We start from the raw sequence: 22,132 nt of genomic DNA on the forward strand, positions 1-22,132 counted from the left end.
AACAAAAGAGATCTGAGAGCAAACAGGAAATCATGGGAGGACAAACTATGCATCAACAGTAGCTGCTCTTCTTTTGAACTCCCTAAAGTTTGAGTTTCAATTATCCTGATAAACAATGAGAATTCCTTCCTGGAATGAAGATCCTTGGTTGCAAGCTCCTACAAAGATAAGACAAATAGTTGGACACCATGTTTGGATGCTCTTAACATCTGTGAATTAAGTAAATATAGTAATTTTAATATTTTATCTATCTCAAGCTAGCAGCCAGTCATAGGTGTCCTACTCATTCTTTGAGACAGAGTGGTAATATTTCCCCCACTTTTGTATGCTCTGCTGTCCCAGCCCTGGTATCTTAGGTCATGCTGTGTCCATATCTGGAATGCTCTCTTGCTCTTAGCCATGTGTGCTACTGTATTGCAAGCTCCTTGAAGAGAAGATCCTGTTGTTTTACTTCTCTTGTCTTCTCAGCAGTGCCTGAGCACTGGGCTGGACTTGGCTAATCAGCTTAACAGATACTTGTTTATTGACACAGTTTTTCACTTTTCATCCAGATATTTTGGCATCACAGAGGCACAGATTTAGTTTCCAGTAAAATGTCAATTTGGTCTAAACAGGCTGGTTTAGAAATTTATTTGGTTTTGTATTTATATGCAGAGCAATATGCTCTACATAAATCCAAAGGGATTCAATAGTAATTTTTGGCAGAAGTTTCTCCTTCGTGATTCTATTTTTTCTTTCTCGGTTTTCCCCGTTGTCCTTGCATTACTGGGAGATTTCCTAGTGCAATTAGTGTGGCTCTGCCCAGTGACCTTTCACCCTTGCCCTGAATAGATGAACAAACTAAACCAGAAAGGAAAGCAGGGTCACGACAGAGGTTACTGAAGGTTGCTCTTTGGGACTGGGAAGTTGGAGGGTGTATAGGTTATGGTCTCTCCTCCATTTATGCCTCACCCCTTCAGTTCTTACTAACCCTGTTGTAGGAGGGCACATAGTAGTAAATTGAAAAACTGGATTTTTGCTCAGGGAGTTATCAGGGACAGTGCCAGGAAGAAGAAAAACAGAGAGAGAAAAGGGAAGAAGGATAGAGATAAAAATAAACCTTAGGTGGGTCAAAAGTAAACCCAGCCCAGAAAATGTTGCGCCAGGCTTTTGTATCAAACATGTCATCTCCAGATAGAGTTTCTCAAACCCAGTGAACTTTCAGATGGCATTAGGAAGAATTCCACGGGAGTTTGGAGGAATTCATAGTATTCTTGGAAAGGGTTTTTAAATATTGCTAATCTGCAAAGAAACAAAGCCAACAATTCTATTTGCTCCTTACTGTTTGCATTTTCTCTGCTATTTATTAATGCAGTCTTACTTTAGAAAAGCAAATGAAAACTTTACTAATTGGGTCTCTGTGTGAATACCAAGTATTCTCCTTGTGCTATCTCATTTTAACCTCACCATGATCTCTGGGAGGGAAACATGGTTACTTCCCTGTCACCGAGGAAGAAACCTAAGTATGAAGCAATTAATTGCCTTCCACAAAGCACATAGCAGCTAAGTGTCAGAATAGCGACTTGAACTCACTTCTCTGGGACCACAGACAGAGTCCATAAATTCTTTATATCCTTTAACAGGCATCAAATCATTCAGGTGAAAAATTACTAGTATAGTACTGATGGTTGAAAATAGAGTCACCATGCTTCCCATCAGAGAATGCTTCCCTCACTTTTACATACACACCTACACACCCCGGATGTAGAGGACCACAAATAGAATAGCAGGTCATGTTATCTTTCTCCTTTGCCTAGCACCATACTGATCTTCTACTTGATTTATTCTTACTGTTGTGATTCTTCTTAGGCCTTGGTCAAGTGAGCTGGTTTTTATGGCCATGATTATTGATAGTCATGTTGTATTTGATTTGCCACGTAATTTATCCTGAAGATGTCTAACTCCCTTGCATGTGTCAAATAACCCTACCATGGGATTGGAAGGTTATTTTTTATGAAAATCAGGTAAGAATGTAAAGAAAGGGAAGAGAGAAAAGATTAAAAGTGATACTTTTTGAAAGAGAACATAAGGAAGGCCAACAGACATATGAAAACATGTTCAAAGTCACTAATCATCTGAGATATGCAAATCAAAACGACAATGAGATACCATCTCACACCTATCAGAATGGCTATCATCAACAAATCAACAAGTGACAAGTGCTGGCAAGGATGCGAGAAAAAGGAACCCTTGTGCACTGCTGGTGGGAATGCAGACTGGTGCAGCCACTGTGGAGAACAGTATGGAGTTTCCTCAAAAAAACTAAAAATGGAACTCTCATTTGACCCAGTAATCACACTTCTAGGAATATATCCCAAGAAACTAGAAACACCAATCAGAAAGGATATATGCACCCCTATGTTCATAGCAGCACAATTTACAATAGCTAAGATTTGGAAACAACCTAAGTGCCCATCAGCAGATAAGTTGATTTAAAAACTGTGGTAAATCTACACAGTGGAATACTATGCTTCAGTAAAAAGAAGAAATTTGCAACAGCATGGATGGAACTGGAGAGCATTATGCTAAGCAAAATAAGCCAGTCAGAGAAAGATAAATATCACATGATCTCACTCATTTATGGAATATAATGAACAACATAAACTGATGAACAAAAATAGATTCAGAGACAGAGAAGCATCGATCAGACCATCAAACCTCACAGGGAAGGTAGGGGAGGGTGGGGGAAAGGGGGAAGAGATCAACCAAAGGACTTGTATGCATGGATATAAGCCTAACCAATGGACACAGACACCAGGGGCGTGAGGGCATGAGTGGGGAATGGAGGGCAATGGGGGGATAAGGACACATATGTAATACCTTAATCAATAAAGAGAGAAAAAAAATGAAAAAAAAGTGAAAAATAATTTTTTCGGGGTGTTTGTATACTGAATTCCTAATTTGGAGCTTGTCTTTCAGGATACAAATTATGAAAGTGTGGTGGAAATATTATGGGAATGTGTCAACCAACTTCTAGTTGAAAGCCATTGTAACCTGGAACAAATCTTTGAGTTACAGTTTTCTTATCTGCAAAATTAAAAAAAAAGTTTTTTAAAAAAATTACTTAGTGCCAGAATTTTATGATCTTTTAAAATTTCCCTGGTTTAAAATTAATCATGTGTTTTTGAGCCTCCATAAATGACTCCAATAAATAATATTGTAATATTCAAAATTTTTTATTTTTTAATTACCTGAATCCTCGACTAATTGTACAAAAGGCCATAACCTATATTCTGTGTTCCCAGTTCACCTACAATCACATGAATGTAATTATCCTTACTGCGCCAGGGATTTTTATGAAGAATGGGCTCATTTAAGGGTCATAAGTATGAAGTTTGGAGATTTAGGGCAGTGATATTTGCTCTGTGGCTGAGGAGATGTCAGTAAAATGATGCAGCCCATCTATGTAAAACAAGCTGTCTTAGGACCTTTTACCTAGTAAAACTGACAGAGCGACCTGTCAGGAGGCCAACAGCCAGGAGCAGCAAGCATACAGTAAAAGCGAGGAGCCAAATAGTATGCTTCTTTTGGTGAGTGAATGCAATAGCCCCAGCCAAAACCATCAGCACAGCTGTCATGCTGAGGTCACAGCACAAGGTTACAGGACATAGCATCCAGGACGTACAAGAACAGATAGATAACACCTCAGCAATGGTGGAAGCCAGAGACATAAAGAAGTGTTTATAAGAATTTCCAGTGTAATCTAGAAATGTTCTGTGGAAGTCACTGAAACTTTGTAGTGAAACCACAGTAATTCTGTGGTGTGAGTCCTTAGTGGGAACTTTGGGTATGCAAGTGAAACAGACTACATTTCTACCAAACTTAGCTCTAGGTGAGCGAAATGTACTTTAGCAGATGGCCTTGCTTTTCTGGGTTCTGCAGTATTACTGAACATGGCACGCTCATACAGCATGTACCAGCGGTGTTAGAGATGCATGCTTTACATTTCCATATCCTGTGCAGTCATGTAAGGTGTATATCTGTGCTTTTTCACTTTTTAAATACAGAATTCACCAAAATAATATACATATTTCTTTAAATTCTGTTTAGAAATGTGTTTATCTTACGGTTTTTATGACCTTTCCCTTTAAAGATTGACTCAAATAATTTTAATGTTAAAATTTCTATTTCTTGGTTTGAGATTTCAAAATTTTTATGGACATTCTTAATTCCTTCTGACTGACCTCATAAACTGGGCTGGTTACATAATACTGTATATGCTGGGATTTGAGGCACATTGCCACTTTGCTTATAATTGGTCTCAGAGTGTCATATGGCAGTCATAGGTAAAATGAATTAACTTTAAAAATATTTTTAGAGGGAATTTTGATAAATTTGGAATAGTTGTCTTTTGGGAAATCTGACACTCATCAACCAGGGCTGGGTATTACTGTACTCTGTGATTTTTCTGAGCACTGAACTTAGGAAAGATCTTTAGTGTATGTTTAAATGCTCCAAAATCATTCTTTTTAAATGAAGAACTGGCCAGAATTGAGAGGTGTGACTGTAGAGAAAACCCCACATTAATTCTCATTAATGAAGAATGAGAAGAATGAATAAAGAGCTTATACTGAATAGTAGAGATTTCTCTGTTCATATATTTACTTGATTAGATTCTGCCTACTTTATGTTTGCCAGCAAGTCATTTTAAGAAAACTAAAAAAAAAAAAAAAAAAAAAAAGATATGTCTTTCTTCCATGCTATTTCATAGTTCAAGAGCACTTTCATGTATTTTATATCATTTATTATAAAGAAAAAAATATGAAATAAGCAAGATTTGTTTTTCCAAATTCATAGACTAAAAAACCAAACCCAGGGTGGTTAAGTTACTATTTAGGCTTACATAATCTATAAGTAAATCAGGATTTGACTACAGTTCTTCTTTGTTTTTATTTTATTAAACTTCTTTTTTGGTTTAGATTGTTTATACAGTCATATGATTCAGAAATTTAACTGGAACAGTTTTAAGATTTCCCTCTCCAACCCCTGTCCCTGTGTACTTTAGTTGCGCCCTTTTATAAACAGAAGATATACTGTTTATCCTATTTTATGACTTTTCTTTAAATAAACTCAATAATATATCCTGGAGCTCTTCCCGTGTCCAGCTTGCTCCTTTCTTTTTATAGCTGTATACTATTCTCTTGGGTGGATGTTCCACAGTGTATATTACAAGCTCGATTTTGATGACACTTGGTTTTATTGCTATTAGAAGCAGGATTTTAGTAAATAGCTGAACATATGTTCTTTCATGCATATGCTTCTGTATGATAATTCCCTAAAGCAAAATTCTGGGTCACATGATAAATGCATTTATAATTAAATAAAAATTGCCAAATTTCTCTTCATAAGATTGTACTATTTTTTCATCTGTAATGTGTAAGACTGTCAGTTTCCCCATAAACTCCCTTCCTCCATCCTTCCCTTCCTCCCTTGGGTGAAGATTAACCAAAAATAAGTAAATAAATAAAAAGTTACCTGATTACATCTCATCTCCACAGCCACTGCCTTCATTGAAACCACCATCATCTGGGTCATTGAAAGAGCCTCCTCACTGGGCTCTAGGCTTTTGTCCTTGAACTTCTACAGAGAAACTGTCTAAGTTATAAGACAAATCACACACCTCTTTTCAAAAATTCATAATGGCTTTTCATTTCAGAATAAAAACTAACATTGTTATACTGGCTGCCATGATCTTTTACTTCCATCCTCTTCATGCATTGAAGATGAGGATTCTGCTGGCTAGAATCCTTCAAATAAATACCTTGAAAATTATTTTTTTCACCTAAATTCTCTTTAGTGTATTAATTATGATGATCAGGCCCTAAAGTGAGATGGCTTGGTTAAAATGCCATTTCTTTTATATAATCTTGATCAAGTTCCTTATTTTCTAAGGTTCCAGTTTCATCTGGGAAATGAGTATGATATTGTTTTAAGGATTTAATTTAATGTATATAAAGTGATTGACATACAGTAAATATACTATAATTGTTAACTTTTCTTGATAGCTTTCATTTGCAACTCTTACAATATTCCTTTGGTTTAATTGGCTACCAAGTTTTATGTTTATTATTGGTTTAACATATAAGGAAATATATGCTGAAATCAGGAAGATAATTAGTGAATCTAAATGGGCAGGTGCTTTTAAAGGATTGGCTGAGGCTTTGTAAACATGTAATAGTTAAAAGCTTCAACTTTGGGATCAGAACACTGGGTTTATGTCCTGCCTGAAACTTAAGTTTGTTTGTTTTCTCTGTAAAATCATGGCAATAAAATTTCTTACATATTGGATTATTGTAATTATAACAGAACAGATCAGATAATGCAGTTATATAGTGACTAGCACAGTCCTGAACATATCATAGGTACTCAATAAATGTTAGCTATTATTAAACTGAGGGTAATTGATTCCTAACTTTTCCTTTAAATATTAACTCTCTCCCCCCCCCCTTTTTTTGAATTGATGTGTTTTTATGGCTCTTTGAGGGATGTAAAGAAGGAATGCAAATTCTCCAAAGGGAATGCAACTCATGAGAAGAAATTTGTTTACTGTTTCCCTAACACTCTTCCAAATGCAAGACTAAAAGTAGTAAAGATTTACTCTTCAGACACTAAATACTTCGCTATTCTTCCAATTCCTAGGATCAAGAAAAGAGCTGTTGAAATTCCTGGCCAATCATTGTTTCAATTTCAGACCTTCAGTTGGGCATTCTCATCAGTGGACAGCATTAAAATAGGGATGCTGCCAATCCCCCACCAAGATTTCCCCAGTTGGGATTTAGAGAAATCCTTCAAGTGCTCTCTGGCAGTGTAAGTGTAGAAGCCCCTGTTAAAAACATTTTATTTCTTGTATTTCTGATTTGACTACAGAGTAGAAACAACCCCCAAATACTTTGGACATGATGTAGACTTATATTGAAGAACTGCAGCTACAACAGTCTTTTCCACAAATGCTGGCAGGAGGTGTTGTTTTATTGGTTTTGCAAAAGACGTTGACTCTACTGTTGATAGCACTAAGTCACGTTTCCCAAAGTGTGGTACACATTGCACTGGGACATGCAATATTTGGTGGGTGGCATGTGGACAGATATTCATCTTAATTGTCTGTATTTATTTTAATGTGCATTATGAAAAAGCACAAGTCCTCGGTATCCCAGATACTCTTGTATAAGGTAAATCTGAGACAATGTAGAAAGCTTAACATTTGAGTTTAAGGAAACTGTTAGGTAAATGAGAGTACAAGGAGAATGTTTTGATAAATACACTGAAGGTAAACGTAAATTTGGGAAATGTTTGCAAATTATGCAGGCTTTTTGGTGTCTCTAAAGCTAAAAATGATCCATCTATATATATCACAAGTAAAAGGAATATTTAACTATAGAGAATGAAAAGGTTATAACAATCTTTTCCAATTTTTCAGTCATTTATGGTTATCTTTTATCCTAGCCTTGTTTTACTTGTCTCAATCCTTCCTTTTTTAAAAAATATATTTTATTGATTTTTTACAGAGAGGAATGGAGAGGGATAGGGAGTTAGAAACATCGATGAGAGAGAAACATTGACCAGCTGCCTCCTACATACCCCCCACTGGGGATGTGCCCGCAACCAAGGTACATGCCCTTGACTGGAATTGAACCTGCGACCTTTCAGTCCGCAGGCCGACGCTCTATCCACTGAACCAATCCTCCCTTTTAACGATTATTATAAGACAAGTGGAAAGAACCCAGACACATATTTAGTGAAAAGAAAAAGTATAAACTTTTCAGACTTAATGGGTACTTCATTTAAGTTTACCATTGAAAAGACTGGTCTCTGCCTGTGAATTTATGAACTAAGAGCCTGGTTAAAGCCATTATATTTTCACATATTTACTATAACAGTAGAATTTATTTTCTAATTTAATTGTGTAATTCCTAGTCTGATTAGAGCCTGAGGGGAAACAAAAATTAGTTTTGGAGAAAAAGTTAAAAAAGGGAAATAAAATAAGTTTTCCTTTGCTTATATGCAAGTCATGTCAAGCTGTATATTTCTTATAAGATTAATAGTAAAGCCCTTAAATTCATTTTTATTTTATCAGTGGCAAACACTTGCTATTCTATCTCCCCATCCCAGGAAACAGAATGGGGCGATATATGCCACATGTTTAATCATAAAAGCAGCTCTTGAAAATAAGGTCATTTAGTTGAATTGCCCGGAAATGACTCAGATAACAAGTCATGGTGACAAACCATAAATGGCATCCACATTGCTGCCATAGTTTCCAGGGAATAAAATTCTCATTACACTAACAAATATATGTTTGTCTGCCCTACTAAATGTCCCTGTAAAGTAGTGTATTCCTACTAAATTGTTTCCAATTTGTTTCATTCATTCAACATATTATTTATTGAGCACCTATTATGTGTCAGCCACTCACTGTCCCAGGTGCTGGGGATGCTGCAGTCAGGAGAACAATGAAGTCCATGCCCTCAAGGAAACTGTTTATGTGAATTATCATTGTAAACATGGTCTCCCTCCCATATTAAATGTGCTTTTAAAATATTGTGATTCTTAAGAGGTTCAGAAGTCATTTTAAACAAGAGGAAAAATGATAATGAATCAAGTTAGGTAAACATAGTCATAAAAGTAGGACCATTTTTTAGTACAAGGAGAACTCACATTTAGAAACAAGAACAAATGTTTAGAGGCTTTGTTTGATATGCTCTAGACCAGTGGTCGGCAAACTGTGGCCCCTTGAATGTGGCTCTTCCACAAAATACCACGTGCAGGCGCGCACGTACAGTGAGATTGAAACTTCGTGGCCACACTCAAAGGGCCAAAGAGCCACATGTGGCTCGCGAGCCGCAGTTTGCCAACCATTGCTCTAGACCAGTGGTTCTCAACCTTCTGGCCCTTTAAATACAGTTCCTCATGTTGTGACCCAACCATAAAATTATTTTCGTTGCTACTTCATAACTGTAATGTTGCTACTGTTATGAATCGTAATGTAAATATCTGATATGCAGGATGGTCTTAGGCAACCCCTGTGAAAGGGTTGTTCGACTGCCAAAGGAGTCACGACCCACAGGTTGAGAACCGCTGCTCTAGACACTGTGCTGGGTATTTTATATCCATTATCTTATTTAATCTTCACATTGCCCTTATAAAATGGCACTGTGTCATCATTCTTACTTTATGGGTGAGGAAACTGAGCTTAGAATAATTAAATGTTTTGTCCAATGTAATCCAATCTTATTTAATAGTATAAACAAGAAATAAACAAAAAACAAAAATGAAGCAATCTGTCTCCCACCTTAACCACTACAAAACAGTTCATCCAACTGGCCAGAAAAGTACGATTACATTAACAGATGAAAATAAGATTGAAAAACAATGACAGATTTTAGAAAAATTCAGGGATCTTATTTCCATATTGTCATCTAACTTTGCAATGCTGGTGAGTGATCCTTTTTTATACCTCAAGAGCAGATGTTGTCAGAATGCTCTAATAACAAAAAGTCCTGGATCTTTGAGTCACTGCTGAGTCAGGGGCAGGTATCAGCTTTGGGTACAATGATTAGCCACCATCCAAGTGCTATTGAGTGCACAATTCATCAAACATTGATTCCAGCCATTCCTTTCAAATTCATGTTCTTTCTGAAGTTGGAAAGTTGAGACAAAGAGTCCTTTGCATTGTTTTTCTAATCTATGAATCAAAATGTCTGTAGGGAAAAAGAAGAAAGAAGGAGACACTTAGTGAATGAAAAATGGTTTATATGCTTTTCCCCTTAATCAAATCTCATCTCATTGGGTCTCCAGTGGAAATCGTTCTTTATTCTGATATAGGAGGAATGTTGGCATCTGTATTTCTGCTTGGTAGTCTCCAGCTGTTTGTTTTATTTTTTGATTTGGGTACTTGTAGAGTTTTCTGTGTTGTAGAATTAACAAGTAACCTCACACTAGAAGGTATTTCTGTGATGTGTCTTAAATGGTTCTTCAACCATGACAATGTCTATGGGTAGCTGGGAGTGTTAGATACCATACCACTGCCACTTCTGGGATTTGCTTGGAATCTCTGATCTCTAAATCTCTAATGTGACTCTCCAGAATGTGAAGTCTTGGGGTCTAAGCTGTATCAGCGCATGAAAAGCTTGATAGGGGTGTGATGCTTCTATGTCTTCAGATAAAAAATTAAAGTGAATGAGTCGGTCAGACCAGCAGCTGGGTCAAAAATATATTTATCAGTTGCCTCCTGTGTGCCAGGAAAAGGAAGAGAGTGACAGGCAGACAGTCCTAAGTCCTAGAGAAGCTCTAATCTAATATGAAAGACCAATGTGGAATAAATAACTTGAATTATATTCACATTAACAGTCTGTGTAACCCAGATATTAGCTGTCCCCATGTTTGGAGCAAAGACCAACAATTCTTGTCATTTACTCTAAAGAAGTTATTTGCCCCAAAGCATATATTTTACTGAAAACAAAACAAAACCAGCAAGAGGGATTTTATCTCACAGGAAACACCATTTAACTCCAAACCTCCATGCTTAATATATCTTCACAAGTTTCTCCTAGCCACACAGCCACAACTTTCCTGTCTCATTTGACTCTCCTCAAGCTCCAATCCTCCTTTTCCAAATCTTTGAGGCCCTTCACTTTTTTACTTTGGTGGAACAATGAGTTCTGTCTCAGCTTTTTTAAAAACTTGCATAGCTATAATTAAAAACTGATAGCAAGCAGGACACACCTGCTAATTACCAGGAGTTTCTCTCACTAGAAGGCAGGGGAATCTACACTAATAAAAGAGAAACATGGTAATTGGCGTATGACCGCTACCCTTTTCATTGGCTAATCAGCAAGATATGCAAATTAACTGTCAGCCAAGATGGCAGCCGGCAGCCAGGCAGCTTGAAACTAACATAAGGCTTGCTTGCCTCAGTGACGGAGGATCATTGGAGGAAACCAACATTCCCCGCCTGCGGCTGCAGGCCTCTGAGTGGGCAGTTTAAGAAACATTGTAACAAATACCGGACTTCAGCCAGCAAATTCGCAACATTGTAAGCAAAGGCAAAAAAAAGAAAAGAAAAAAAGGAGCGGTTGGGAACTTCAGTCACTCCCAGCCTGAAAACAGCCCTCAGCCCCTCACCCAGACCGGCCAGGCACCCCAGTGGGGACCCTCACCCTGATCCAGGACACCCTTCAGGGCAAACCAGCCAGCTCCACCCATGCACCAGGCCTCTACCCTATATAGTAAAAGGGTAATATGCCTCCCAGCACCAGGATCAGCGTGACAGGGGGCAGCGCCCAAACCCCCTGATCGCCCTGCGGCTCTGTGTGTGACAGGGGGTGGGGCCCCAACCCCCTGAGCAGCCCTGCTCTGTGTCTGATAGGGGGGAGCTCCCCAACACCCCCCCCCATGGGCCCTGCTCTGTGTGTGATGGGATAGAGCCATAACCTCCCCATTGGCCCTGCCCTGAGTGTGAGAGTGGCAGCGCCCCAACCCCCTGATCGGCCCTGCTCTGTGGGTGATAGAGGGCGGTGCCCCAACCCCCTGATGGGCCCTGCTCTCTGTGTGATGGGGGCAGCGCCCCAACTCCCTGATTGGCCCTACTCTGTGCGTGACAGGGGGTGGCGCCGCAACCTCCCCATCGACCCTGCCTTGAGTGTGACGGGACGGTGCCGCAACCCCCCAATTGGCCCTACCCTGAGCGTGACTGAGGGTGGCATCACAATCTCCCAATCTGCCCTGCTCTGTGCATGACGGGGCGGCGCCCCAACTCCCCAATTGGCCCTGCTCTGAGCCCGACCAGGGGCTGCACCTAGGGATTGGGCCTGCCCTCTGCCACCCGGGAGCAGGCCTAAGCCAGCAGGTCGTTATCTCCCGAGGAGTCCCAGACTGCGAGAGGGCACAGGCCAGGCTGAGGGACCCCCCCTCCCCCCCGAGTGCACAAATTTTTGTGCACCGGGCCTCTAGTCTATAATAATAAAAGCATAATATGCTAATTAGACCAGAGGTCCTTCCAGATAATCTTCCAGATGAATCCAGGGCTGCAAGGGAAGTCCGGGTCCTGGGTGGCAGAGGGAAGCCGGTGCTGGCAGCCGGGGGAAGGAAGGCCTACTCTTGAACACATTTCGTGCATCGGGCCTCTAGTATTTATATAATAATTTTTATTTTTGTCACCTACTTATATGTCTCCACACATTGCCATGTCACCAGCTCTTTACAAAGTCTTTCAAGGGCAGGTATCAGTTTTGGGAGTTTCCAGTGAATATTTCCCATGTCCTCACGAAGTGCTATCAGTCACCAGGTGATAGGCTCCATCTTCTTGCTTTTCCCTTAGCACTCTATGGTATTTCCATCTGGTGTGGATACCTTTGTTGCCTACATAGTTAGATGAAGGGGTCTTGGTTTGGTCTCCAATTGCCCTCCTTTTATACATAGCTACAATGACCATAGACATGCTGATATCTTTGATTCCTACAAGTACTAGAGCATAACCATAGGATATGGTGCCCCTAGGAGACAGGGAATATTCTAAGAATATATTTATAGACTATGTGGGAAACAGCATTGTGTGCAGTGTGCAAGGCAAGAGGACACTTTCTTACCACTTTTGCCATCACAGGGTGTCATATGAATACCAGGAGAGTGCCTTATGGCGTTTTTGAGAAATAAATACTATTTTATTTTATACTGTCTAATTTTATTTTAGATCATGGGTGATAAGATCTGTAACAGGTGATATGGCACAGAACTAAACACTTAGAATGGATCCAAAGTATAACTGGACAATCAGATTGGATGTTGGTTAGCAGCTGAGACAACCATACTGCTTAATTTTAGCTGTTTTGAAGATTATGATGTGGTAGTCAGTTAGACAGACATGAGCAGAGCAAGGAAGATGGGCCAGATACAGATGGTCACCAGGGTAGAAAGCCCAGGTGCCTAGCAATGGACAACTGAAGGGTTGGACCTTGCCCCCAGGGCAACCTTTCCTCCCTAGCATATCATTTGGACCCGTGACCTTTTCTTCCTAGAGATAACATCTAGGCCTCAGCTGTATTTCAGCTCCAGGCCCAGAAAAGCAGCAAAACCAGACAAGGGGCCCCCCAGGCTGACCTCAGGACAAGCTGCATTGGATAATGACCCCTGCCCTGGAGCCAACCAACCAATCAGTGGAGGCCTAGACCCTGAAAGGACACACCTGGAAAGATCTATGGAGATCTTCCTCTGAGACCTCCCCTAAATCTCCACCCTTAACACCCTTAGGACGGGAGACCCAGCCCTCTCTCCCTCCTGGAAGCACACCAGTGCCTTTACCATTACCCTATTCACTCCCAAGCTCCTCCGATCCTTCCTTTGTCTCTATAACTTATTTTCTTCTAGAAATTACTTCTTCTACCTCTGTGATTTTCTAAATAAATGTTATCTTATAGTTTGAGTCTTGGCTGTGAATTCTTTCCTAGCCAGAACTCAAGTACTGAGGTTGTTGAACCCATGTCTGTCTGATCCCACTGTTCTAACACCTGGTGTTGTTCCCACTGTCCCAACATTATGGTGCTGTGACTGGATTGTGTGGCCGGGTTCCACCAAGGACCACCTTGCAGACCCGGACCAGTGCTAGGTACCAGCAGGGACCCATTGTGCCCCACCAGCTCTTCACTTTGCATCCAGTGGACTTGGGTGAGTTTCTTGGAATTCCAGACCTCTTTGTTTTAAGATAAAAGGCTGATTTTCTTTGAGCTGTTTTTTTTTTTTGTGTGTGTGTGTGTTTTAAAGCTCCACGGTGGAGCTAAAGGTTAAGGGTTGAGAGACCTTAGGCTAAAGATAAGAGTTGAGAAAAATAAGTACAGGAGGGGAAAAAAGGATGGCTGCTTTTTTTTTTCCCCTCTCAATATTTTTTTTTCAATATATTTTTATTGATGTCAGAGAGGAAGGGAGAGGGAGAGAGAGAAACATTAATGTTGAGAGAGAATCATTGATTGATTGGCTGCCTCCTGTATGTCCCCTACTGGGGATCAAGGCTGCAACCTGGGCATGTGCCCTTGACCAATCCACAGTCCAATATTCTATCCACTTATTGTTGTTCAATCAATGTCATTTGTGCATTCATTGATTGATTCTTGTATACGCCCTGATGAGGGGTCAAACCCACAACCTTGGTGTATTGGAATGATGCTCTAATCACCTGAACTAATTGGCCAGAGCCAGGATCAGAATCTCAAAGCATACACCTCATTATTCCAGAGCTGTGCTAATGCAAGAAAAATACAAAGCTTTCAAAATCAAGCTCCCTCAGTATACAACTGAATAGAATTACTTAGTTCTCTAGAACATTTTTTAAACCTTTTTTGGTGGTATGGTAGAGGAATTTAAAAAATAAATAAGTATGGCTTGTTCTTCATACTACTTCCAAAATTCTAAAGTCTCCTAAACTGTAACCTTTTTAAACTGTACCATTTAATAATCACCAACAACAGTAACAGTATTGCTATTGGTTAGGTTCAGGTCACTGAAAGCAAATAGTCTTTAGCATATCATTAGGATGTTCAGATGCACCCAGTGTCTCTTCAGATGGAGTCCCAAAGCACATGAGTGCATTCCGCATGTCCCTGTGTTTTGAGACTTTTTTCCCCCTAGATTGACACATTCAACGTCATGTTTTTTTTTGTTTTTCTGGAGAAGAAATCAGTCAGTCTCTATCTCTTTCTCTCACTGTCTCTATGTCCCCACTCCCTTTTGTATTTGTATTTCTGGCTTCTCTATCTTAGTTTGTCTACTCTTCACTCAGGAACTGTGCATCCCTTTTTATTTTACAGATTGGAAAAGTTTATATGAACAAAGCACACGTAGATACACAAACACAGGAACAGGTGTTCAACAATCTTGCTGTTAAAAAAACAGGAGCACTTCAATATGGGTGTCTTCTGCCGATTGTCAGCTATATTTAGTTCTTAACAAAGCACTTATGGGTGTTGGTTTTGGACTTTCTTTTTTTCAGGGACAATTTTCAAAGCAAGCAGTGCTAGGAAGTGTTCTTAGTCAAATCTGTGCTTTGCCAGTCTGCTTCATCCTTGTGGGTCCTTAAAAACTTGATGATATGGGTTACCTATCACTTTTTTTATTTCTGTGTTTTTGGATACAGAGAAAGGATTAAATCACTTTAGCATCAGAAACTGGTTTTTAATCAGTTCTTTTTTTCCTAAGTTCTGTCAGGTAACCTGCTTTAGAACTGTGAATCGATGCGGCCTGGAGCCCTTTGGAAACTTTTTGGCTGGCTAGGAGGTTAGAAGACTAGGCTTGGAACCCTGGCATCATTACTTACTAGTTATGTGAGTTGTAACCAGTTAGTCTTTCTATGACTCAGTTTTCCCAGCAGTAAAATGGGGTTTAGCTTATTATTCATGTCTTAGGTTTGTTGGGATAATTAAATGAGATTTTGTGTAAGGAGTGCTTAGCACAAGCCTGGAAAATAGTAACCTCTTAATAAATGTCATTATTATTATTACAAGTGAGTTGCATATCAGCAACAGGAGACATACAACAGGATGAAACTGCAAAAGCTGTTCAAAGACTTTATTTCTATGTTTGGTATTACGTGCTTCCATATCTGTCAGATCAGAAACTTGTTTTTTTTGGTGTGGAAAGGACTGATACATCTCAGCACATTTTATTTCTTCCAAGTACTAGTAAATCACATTCTTTCTGGAATGTGTTTTGCTCTCTCCTCTAACTTCTCCCAGCATGCCAATCTCTAACCTCTAACCCCCCACCTTTCTAGGACATGAGTCAACATCTGTGGCTTCTGTTTTCACATCATGACTGCAGTTGAGAAACTCCATTCCATAAAATCCCTCCCAGTTCTTGATGAAAGCCACTGCTCATAATTCATGTTTTCTGCACACAGTAAAGATCTCAGTGCTGTAACCTTAATTCTATAATTATCACCTGTTTTTTTAAAATGTTTTACTGATCCCTTTGTTCGAATGTGTACACCCTAGATTTGGGAAATCACTCTCTGATAATGTTTGTTCTTTACTTAATAGAAGCACAGAGATTTCTCCCATTATAGCCCATCGGCACACCTGATACATGCTTTTTTCTCAGATAGTGTGTCTATGCAGCCACAGGAGAATTTATGTGGGACTTCTGTACCAGTAGTAAAGATAGCCATAGCAACTCCAAAGAGATCCTTGTGAAATATATGATTAGGATATTCCACAGGAATTAATAATTCTCAGGCCACTGTCTTAAATTGTAACCATACTGTGTTTGTAAAGAAGTTGCTCAAATTATATACACAGAGCACCCAGGGCTGCATTCTAATCAGGAACTAGTTTCATTTAAAATCCGTATCTCAGAAAGTACTCATATTATTCTACTTAATATGCACATGCTATATTCCTCTGAGTGATAAGTTGTAAAATATTTTTGCTAATTTGATAATTTTCTCCAACTCCTAAAAGTCTAAGTGAATACAGTAAAAGAATATCATCTTCAAAAATGGTTTTTAATCTTTTTCTCCAGGATCAAGAATAAAATTTTTAAAAATTAATAATTATACAGATTTATCATTCGTAAATAATAAATAATTTCACTGGACACTATGCCAATTTTCTTCTTAGGGTTTTCCAATTCAATAGACACTTAGAAACATTCTGCTGGTTTGCTAGTTAGTAGGTCAGCATGCACACTAAAAGTGTATTAAGGTGGACTGCTCTATTTATTGATTTGCCATGAGTCTGCTAAAGGCTCCAGACAATTGTCTGCGGAAGGGGTGGGAGGGCCAAACATGATCGAGGTCATGCGCATCTAGCCAATTTGTAAGATGATCCTGCTACTCCAAGCCATCAGCAATCCTTGCAAAGGGGCACCCTCATGCATTCCTGTCAAGTCATCTTGTGAAAGGCTGCCTGCTTCCAGCTTGGCTTGGATGTTCAACCTTAATAAAACTCACTGAGGTCTGGGAGAAAATAGCAGATCTGCAGCAGATAGGGTAGAGGAAAGGGTCTAGAATATGTACACGCAGCTGACTCAGGCAGGCTCCACGCTGAACGGTTACACAGAGAGGAAACAATAAATCTCAGCTACTATGCAATAAATATCTCAAGTTTTAACTAAGGAAACTATCATTACAGTGAAATAAAAAAATAACATTTTAGAACAAAGCTAAGAAATGGCTAGTTTTCTGTGATTCTTCTTCAAAAGCTTTCTTTGAACGGGAAAAAGTCAGAGACAAGCAGCTTTACCTGAAATAAAGAAGTAGTTTAAAGGTCAGAAGAAAGGAGCAAGTTTTGCGAGAGGCACGGAGAGAGAGTGCTGGCAGTACAATGACAGTTTTCCTTTCCTTAGCTTTCCTCGCTGCCATTCTGACTCACGTAGGGTGCAGCAACCAGCGCCGAAGTCCAGAAAACGGTGGGAGAAGATATAGCCGGATTCAATATGGGCAATGTGCCTACACTTTCATTCTTCCAGAACATGACGGGAACTGTCGTGAGAGTAGGACAGACCAGTACAACACAAACGCTCTGCAGAGAGATGCTCCGCACGTGGAACCGGATTTCTCTTCCCAGAAACTTCAACATCTGGAGCATGTGCTGGAAAACTATACTCAGTGGCTGCAAAAAGTAAGTGGTTGCTTTCGGTTTCTAATTGCACGGAGCCTTTTCCGTTCTTGTGCTGTAGCAAACTTAGAGATCCGTAGGGGAGCATTTGTGTGTTTACCTTTTGCTCCAGGGGGGCAGTGTTTGCATATGCAAGAGGGCTTTCTCCCTGGGACTCCACGGGTGAGCCAAGGTTTTTAGGTTTGTGCTAGCTTGGGAAGGTCTGATGGCACCACATTTGTGTGCCTAGCCATGGCATGTTTTGTGACATCTCTTTTTTTCTCTTACTTAAAATTTAGCTTGAGTTTTGTGACTGTCAAAACCCATTTTTAAAAAAAAAAAAAAAAAGTACATTTTGAGCAAGTTGGCAACAAAGAAAATAATCAGGATATTACTAATTTAGGATCAAATAGATTTTACACAAGGAAATGTTATGCAGCCAGGATGGGAAATTATCACTAAATACTTATTTTTCAACCACTAGTAAAGTTAACATGAAATGAGGTTAAATATAAAGTGTGATATTTGATTGGAGAAATTGTATAAGTTTGTAAAGGAAACTAAATTTCAGCAAGTAGTAGAATAGTAGAGGACTGATTTTTCTTTATTTCTGTCATATTTTCTTCAGTCTTTGAGGGAGAAAGATCAGGAGGATACCTTTTAATGTGACTGCATCAGGAAGAGGCTGTTTGCCTACTAAGAAAGGAGAAATAGAGCCAGTGGTGGCTATTCCCAAAGACGTGCACCTGCAGATTTGGGCTGGACACAACATGTAGGCTAGGCTATATCTTGGCTATATCCCTGAGGTGCCTTTTTTTTTCCCTTCAGGGTATGGTAGTTCATACTGTATTATGTGGGATTGTAGGTATGCAGATGAATTAGTATTGAATATGCATATAATCCCAATTTATAGAAATTAAATGGAATATTTTATTCAGTATTTCACTATATACAATTTAAATTTTTTTAATTGAAAATATGCCTGTTAAAATATGAAACAGTTTCTGCAGTTCATCCTCTCTTTGCTCTGTTTAATTGTGTAACAGGTAAGCAGCAGATAACAAGTGCATTCAACTGTGTTACTATAAGGGGGCAAATATCCCTATTTGTGTAAAGCCTCCCCTCCACCCCCCAGGGATCTTTGCAAAAAATCTACTTAGTGCATATATATAGGAATGCAACCCATCCGGTCTTCTTTAAGTTTGTCAATTAACAGAGCAAACCTTTTAAGAAGATAAAAGATAGGGAAAGGATAAATTCTCTTTTTTGTTCCTGTGTGGTCACACTCGCTCAGATCACCTCTTGCTGAATCATGCCAAGTAATAGTTATTCTACTTTTGTCCACTAGGGACTGAACTAAGATCACTTAGTTTATTTTATTTGACAAGTTAACTGAAACTCCGTAGTTTTAGAGTTTCCAAACCCAGAATTGTAGTTAATCTTTCTATTGTGGACTACAGGTAAAAAAAATAAAATAAAAATGGATAAATAGGCAGAAGAATAGGAAACAAACAGAAATCTGTACTCTTTTGGTAATTGTAACTTAAATTTCAACAGCCATTCGTAATAGGATATCTGTTTTTTCTTTGGAAAAACTTATTTTCATAATAAAAAAATAAATTTGATTGAATTGCTTATTACTATTCTCACTATACTTTCCATATAGTTTTTAATGATAATTCAATCATTTTAAATTAGCTTGGATTCTTTGAGGGGGTTAGGGAAGGAAGGTTAGTCCCAGATTGTCTTGAGTGAGCTATTCTACCAAAAATATAATATTTTGTTTGCTTAAAATATACAATTAAATGGTAAATTAAACCTATTTATGCATATTTTTGTTGCTATGCAATTATTCATCAGTGACAGGGTAAACACATGATTCTACTGGGCTTGAATCATTCACATGTTTCAGATGTTAACTTATTGTGTGAAATAAATTTGATTTTTGTTTGCATTGTTCTTGGTCAGTGATTATTATATAGTTTTCAGATTGTAGCCAAGCATAACTATCACACTAAATGTTGCTAGTGTGCATCAAGCTGAATATATGCTAAAAACATCCCTGTTGGTATGAGTCAGAGCAGCTTGACTATTGTCTGTTTAAATTTGCATATCTTTTGTCATTGTTAATGTAATTGGTCTGAGGATCAAGAAACCAAATAATTGCATCCAGCCAAGAACTTGCTAAAGGCTCTCATAAGTTTCCCTTAATTAGAGGTTTTCGACATGTCAAGTTCCAAATTTCATGTAATGTATTTATTTTGATAATTCAAATGGAAATCTTTTTACTGTAACCATTTGGTATGCTTAGTACTAGAATTTGTACTACTATTTTGATTCCAAGTTAGGATAAGAAGCAATACACTGCAGAAACTGGGACTATCTGTATTTAAGTGCAATTAATTCGTCCATTTATTCAACAAAACAATTAATCAAAGCACGGTGATTATTATGCAGCTCATGGAATCACTCTCAGGAAAGTGTTTGATGTAGAATCTGTTATCAGTGCTAGATGCAGCTAGATGATAATTTATGTTAATCTAGGTGTACCTTCCTTGTAGTGTGATAGAATGGATTCTTTTAAATGTTCTTCTCAAGACACTGGCTGTCACTAAAAGTCATCCCCGATACACTCTCAAATCTCATTCCTCAATGTTTTTGGTCTTGCAACTAAACAAGATGAGGACCAAGGTATGCAAGGGGAAAGGATGTGTGGTCACTGTAAGTGCTGTAACTGGTAACTGTCATGGCACTGGTTCTTGATTTGATGAATTGAATCACAGAGATCAACTTTCTGTGGTAACTTGTTGATTAACACTAATATGAGGTAGGTTAATAGCATTGTTCTTATTTGTCAGATGGGGAAGAATAATAAATAATATGCTCAAAAATCACCATGTTAGCCCTGGTCTGGTAGCTCAGTTGGTTAAAGCATAATCCTGACACATCAAAGTTGTGAGTTTGATCTCCATACAAGAAACAGGCAATGAATGCTTAAATAAATGGAACAGCAAATTGATATTTCTCTCTCTTGGTTCCTCTCTCTCTAAAATCAATAAATTAAAAAAAAATTAAATCACCATTTTATTGGGTGAAACATTTGGGTTATATGTCTAGGGTTGACTCTCCTCTTTCATATAGCTCTTTTCAGAATTATTAGCAAACCACACTCAATACCTGAGAGTGGTCAGATATCGGGATAGCAACAATGAGTACAAGTGGCCTTTGTGTCTTTGCCACTTTTTTTGTGATTCCTCTCAAGCTTTCTATAGCAGAGAAATGTCTAATGTTTAATGTTTTTTCCATATCTTGTACTTTTTTAACTATTATTATCTTTCTCTGATATCCAAAAGTTCACAACATGTATATTTATATTAAGATTAAAAATACAGGTATGTTCTAGAATTTGGAGAAATGCTTAGAAAGTATGCTTTGCTTTTGCCAAAGGATATCTTTCTTTTTGGTTGAAAGTATAAATACATTAAGTGAGATTCATGACTTAGAAGATAAGGTTCTATTTACTATAAATACTTCACACTGCCTAAAAATTGATGAATTGATTATTATTTCTAAAAAATGTAGTTATGAATTGCCATTCAGACTATTTTAATAAAAGCTTTTCCTGGAATGCTTGGCTAATTTTTTTTTGACAGCATTTTTTTACTTAATAATAACCTCTACTTGTGTATTGTATTCTTTGCTTCAGAAAATTAGGATTTAGCATGTTATTACCTGAAACATATTAATGATGAAGACCTTTTCAAAACCATTTATTAACCCATACTAGTATCCACTAAAATGTGACCTCTATGAGGCCACTGACCTTGTGTTTGTCCATTGCCATATCTCCAATTCTAGAGCAGTATGTGGTCCATAGTTGATAGACAATAAATATTTGTTGAATGAACAAATGAATGCATTGCATATGCATTGCAGTGTACACTTTACTATGTACCATTAACATTTTGTTTTGGATATACACTTACCTCCCTAAATAGATTGTGAGGTGTCAATTAGTCAAGGACTACATCCTACAATTATTTTTGTCCTAATAGTAATTTAAGCAATAATTGGGTTTAGAGTAGGTAGTTACTAATGATTCAAATTGTGTTTATCAGATCATCTAGGCCAGGGGTGGGCAAACTTTTTGACTCGAGGGCCACAATGGGTTCTTAAACTGGACCGGAGGGCCGGAACAAAAGCATGGATGGAGTGTTTGTGTGAACTAATATAAATTCAAAGTAAACATCATTACATAAAAGGATACGGTCTTTTTTTTTTTAGTTTTACTCATTTCAAACGGGCCGGATCCGGCCCGTGGGCCGTAGTTTGCCCACGGCTGATCTAGGCTCTCAAAAACTTCTACAGTCACTCTATTTTGTCCTCTTAATTATTCTTTAAGAATCAGCTTTGTTGCCAGTTTCTTCTGGAAAGCTACCCACACTTCACTCCCCCCCCCCCCCCGCCCCAAGGTTGAGATTTCCAATGTTATTATAGTACATTGCAGGTATCAG

At 38.5% G+C, this 22,132-nt stretch overlaps 1 protein-coding gene across 3 annotated transcripts in view; it reads left to right on the forward strand.

The window, feature by feature from the left end:
* Positions 1-16,887: 16,887 nt before the first annotated feature.
* ANGPT1 (angiopoietin 1) overlaps positions 16,888-22,132 on the forward strand; it is a 246,320-nt gene continuing 241,075 nt past the window's right edge. For 2 of the 3 annotated variants that reach the window (XM_059671913.1, XM_059671914.1), the window contains exon 1: positions 16,888-17,642. In XM_059671913.1, coding sequence (XP_059527896.1) covers positions 17,346-17,642 — 297 coding nt within the window. In that variant the 5' untranslated portion in view covers positions 16,888-17,345. Of the gene's footprint in view, positions 17,650-22,132 lie in introns of all 3 variants that reach the window. The other variant, XM_059671915.1, reaches the window with a different exon arrangement.

Source organism: Myotis daubentonii, chromosome 17 (assembly GCF_963259705.1).
Source record: "Myotis daubentonii chromosome 17, mMyoDau2.1, whole genome shotgun sequence".
Taxonomy (NCBI): Eukaryota; Metazoa; Chordata; class Mammalia; order Chiroptera; family Vespertilionidae; genus Myotis; species Myotis daubentonii.